This window comes from Sinocyclocheilus anshuiensis, unplaced genomic scaffold (genome assembly GCF_001515605.1).
Source record: "Sinocyclocheilus anshuiensis isolate Anshui unplaced genomic scaffold, SAMN03320099.WGS_v1.1 scaffold1885, whole genome shotgun sequence".
NCBI lineage: Eukaryota > Metazoa > Chordata > Actinopteri > Cypriniformes > Cyprinidae > Sinocyclocheilus > Sinocyclocheilus anshuiensis.
Window position 1 is genome coordinate 611,337 of NW_015542322.1, and position 4,279 is coordinate 615,615.

The window sequence follows — 4,279 nt, forward strand, 5'->3', positions numbered from 1 at the left end:
CCTATAATGATAAAAATCCACCCAGTGTTTTTTTTTTAAATCTGGTTAAATGTTTTCCCTTCTCAAATCGAGCTGATCTCAGATGCCTGTCTGTGTGACGTCACACAGACATGCGTCTGAGATCGGCTCTATTTGAGAAGGGAAAACATTTAACCAGATTTAAAAAAAAAACACTGGGTGGATTTTTATCATTATAGGGTGGTTGTGTACACACACTGCCAACACACATTTAAGTTCAAACAGCTTGTAAAAGCGCATGTAGCATCCTATGACCCCTCACCCACACTGAGTTTAATCAAAATACATCCTGCCAAAACAATGTCTACCTTGTGTGCAAATATATAAAAAACTGTCTTGTGTGAAAGTGTATTTAAATGTATAAAATTAAAGCCAGGCATTATAAAAGGCAGGTTTGAATAAGAAAAATGTCCATTCAGAGCCTGGAACAGAAATAAAAAATGAATGCATATATTTAAAAAAAAACTTAATTTTTATTTACACCAGCAGAACATTTCATAAAATAACAACGATTTCAAATATTGTATATATGCTAGCTATATATTATGTACATACAAAACAATGGTGACCGCAGGGACAATTTTCATCATCAAAAGCTAATAGTCTTTCACACAAAGCACAGTGCCTGGGTTGTACAGTATTGTGCACTGAGTAGTTTAAAGTACATAAGTATTTCGTACATGATTAATGATGTAACTGTCCTCATACAATCTGTTTGGATTAAGCTTTAATTTTAAGGATGTATGTCTAAAATGGACTGAACTATACTAAATTTAGGAGTACTACCATTCCTGTTTGGTTTAACATTGTGAAAAGAATTAAGCCATCATGTATATTTGACATAAGTGGATTGTATGGCTATTCTATGGTAAAATATTTAGGATTTTGCAGTGATGTGATACTGTAGGGTGCGTCGTTAGGTGCAAGCTAATTTTAGGTCATTCCTGGTCTGCCCATAGAAGATGAGTCCTCGTATTACACTGAGCACAGTGACTGATCTAAACTAGTGTATTTCAAGCTGATTATTGTAAAATGAAACCAGGAAATTCTTGCGTGAATATCAGACATGGCTTTCAATTTGCAGTGACTGGATTTGCACAATAATTCATTGGTTTACACCTTTAAATTCATAGAGAAAGAGTGCATCATTATGTACATTAACAGACCTGAGTCCAGCATGCATTTTCAGAATAGTCTCTCTACAGTGTGATGTGCTAATATCCATTTTTTCTAAGGTAAAGAGAGACTATACTATATAAAAAATGTAAGGATCTGGCACCAAGTTCCTCATTTAAAGTATGAACCTTCATGGCACGCAGAGAGAAATCCTCTAGACCTGAGTTTTGGATATGTAAGCAATCATCAAGCCCCAAAAACTTCCTGAAAGAATCTAAATTCCAGTCAGACCCAAACCGGAATCTTCTGTAAACACGTCAACAGTATTATTAATGACTCCAAAGCAGGGCTGCATTATAATCGCATGGTGTCTACACTTCAGCTCTTAAATACAGGAAATTCTTTCATTTCTTTTCCTTTTCCAGATCGGCCAAAGAGTGTCAAAAATGACCAAATGCATGTGTCTGAATAAAACGTGACCCAGAACTGCAGTAGCATCATGTGTGACTGTCTAGTAAAGGGCAAAAGCTTACATAATCTTGCAAGAACTTGACCATTTTCAAGATATTTCTTTTATATAGCACCTATGTGAAGTTCATGGTCAATACATCAAGTAGAGCCCCACATAAACACTATGAACATGAAAAAGTGCTATAAGAAAGAAGACAAATGCATTTAGAGGGCCTATATTTGTGCCAGGCCTTCAAGTGGCCCATAATGTCCCTCTAAAAGGTCCCCTGTACATTGTTTCTTAACGCCAATGGGTACTGGAATAGTCATTGTGGATCACGTCGGCCCTTGCTGACCACGAGTTTGCAGGCTACTGAAGTGGGCCTCCCTTAAGATACGATTGATGTGATCGTATGAGAGGTTGTGGCTCAAGGAGACGGCCGGCTCTTCTGCTGAGATGGTGGGGGCAATAGGGCTGCAGGGAGCCTGGGATACATGGAGTCCTCTTTGTTCAGTCTTCTGGATGTTGGAAGTGGCTCCTGCCATCCGCTCTGGACTGCTGATCCCACTGCTGTCACTGCTGGAAGACTGTTGGGTGCCAAGGAATTGAGAATGAATAAGAATAGAGGGGTGGCAGTGGTTTCTGTGCTTTACCACTTCTGGTTTCTGTGTTTACTAGTTAATATACTACCGTTCAGAAGTTTGGGGTCAGTTTACATCTAGCAATTTTAACTTTTTTTCTCTCTCCGAATTCTGAGTTTAAAACAGGCTGCTGAAAATTCAGCTTTACCATCACAGGAATAAATAACTTTTTAAAATATATTAAATTAGAAAACAGTTATTTTAAATAATATTTCACAATGTTACTGTTTTTACCGTATTTTTTCATCAAATAAATGCAGCCTAGGTGAACATAATAGACTACTAATGTCCTACTTACTAAATTTTATGAAGTATAAACTGAATAACATTTTTAAAAGTAGAATGCGGAACAAAAATTATGCAATCTTACATTCATGTCACGTGCGCTCGTCATACCATGCGATCTTGGACATTAAGATGACTATTATACAATATAAATGATTTTATTTAATATATCGGCCAAAAATGTCTAACAATTTGGTAGTCAGAAAAAAACATTTAAAATAGCATCTGAAATTTCAGTTCATTCATGAAATGTCAAGTCGCCGCTTTGGTCTGTGAGATACAGTACTGAAAACAGCCTTAACTCTATACTTAAGCACTTTCTCTAGTTTGTACCTTTATGAAATACATTCAAGAATGAACATCAACAGTCTCACTTGACCGTTCTTGAACGAAAGAAGGTTCCTGGTCAACTGCTGTGCTTCAAGTTCTTACCTCAGAGTCCCAGACATCACGGCCAACCTCAGGGAGAAAGGAATAACCCCCAGACCTCTTTGCCTGGGGCAAGACCTGAAGCTCCTCAGCATCACAGCTGCGCCTGCGTTTCCTGTTGACAGAGATCATCGCCTTTGACTACTGTTCAACACGCATAGAATAATTTCTGACAGTCTTATTATTAAACAACCAGGTATTTTTCAGCTGATTCAGAACATTCTAGATGCAAATCTTTCTTCGTAGTAAGCATTACCATTTCTTAAGCAATGGGGCACTGCAGACTTGATTGCAACCATTAGTCATCAATATGTCCACTGCAGGATTATGACTCAGATTTAAGAATAAAAATGCCATCAACACAAGAGCTGTCAAAGCTTGATGCTGGATAACAGCACAGACTCATTTAACCGATACAGTTACTAGTCAAGAGGATCAGCCTTGTAAAAGAACATCTAAAAATAACCAGCAGACATGAAGTACTACACTAAATCTGCATACACTGTCAACAGCAGCAACATGGATGTCTGCAGGACATGTGTGTTACATAAATGCATCATGAAACATGCATGCAAACACAATTATAAGCAAATGGAAGCAAATAATGTTACCTGCTTTCTGTCAACATGTCGTATCTGTGCATTTGACAGCCAAATAAGGGCACACAGCACCTCTCAGTCTCAGAGACCACCGGCTTCCCTTTTCAGCAAAATGCAGGGATCTGTCAAGATTTTGCCCTAATGATGAGCGAAATGACAAATGTAATTCACAGTGAGAAGCTTCAGACACGTTTACATTGCAGTGCAGGTGTGCAGAAGGCATACCATTAATATCTAATAATTCAGGCCTGCCAATATAAGCGTATATTATCAGCTTTTATGCATTAAGATCCATTCGAGAGATAAACTGAGCTATTATATTCATACTAGAACAATGATCTGCATAGGACTGACAAAGAACGGAAGCGAAACACCTTATCTATATCATTTAAATGTAAACGTATGTTAATTAGCATTAATGTCTGACATGAGTCAAAATGGCTCATTTGCATAAGTGCGCTGATGCAAATCGGTAATAATGTTACAAAAATAGTGCGTTCATAATGTCAAGCAGAGAGACAGATAGCACAATGCTATGTGTAGTTCACTTTACTTCCTCCTAGCGATTAACTGTTCCTACTACAGAACAAACGAAGGGATTTGACCGGAATAAATAGATTGTGAAGAGACGAAATGGTTATGATGTACTCTACCTCTGCCTGTTCACAGATGGATCTTGAGTTCAGTCATTTTCTGAAGTTACAACGTATCCATCCATCTCTCTCTCTCTCTCTCTCTCT

The 4,279-nt window shown here is 37.8% G+C and overlaps 1 protein-coding gene across 2 annotated transcripts in view; it reads right to left on the minus strand.

Moving 5' to 3' along the window:
• Window positions 1–483: 483 nt before the first annotated feature.
• Window positions 484–4,279, minus strand: part of LOC107690920 (protein FAM104A) — a 5,545-nt gene continuing 1,749 nt past the window's right edge. The window contains exons 1-4 of one of the 2 annotated variants that reach the window (XM_016489343.1): window positions 4,193–4,273; window positions 3,552–3,677; window positions 2,944–3,055; window positions 484–2,172 (exon numbers count right to left, since the gene is read on the minus strand). In XM_016489343.1, coding sequence (XP_016344829.1) covers window positions 1,921–2,172; window positions 2,944–3,055; window positions 3,552–3,583 — 396 coding nt within the window. In that variant the 5' untranslated portion in view covers window positions 3,584–3,677; window positions 4,193–4,273 and the 3' untranslated portion in view covers window positions 484–1,920. Of the gene's footprint in view, window positions 2,173–2,943; window positions 3,056–3,551; window positions 3,678–4,192; window positions 4,274–4,279 lie in introns of those variants that run through there. The other variant, XM_016489344.1, reaches the window with a different exon arrangement.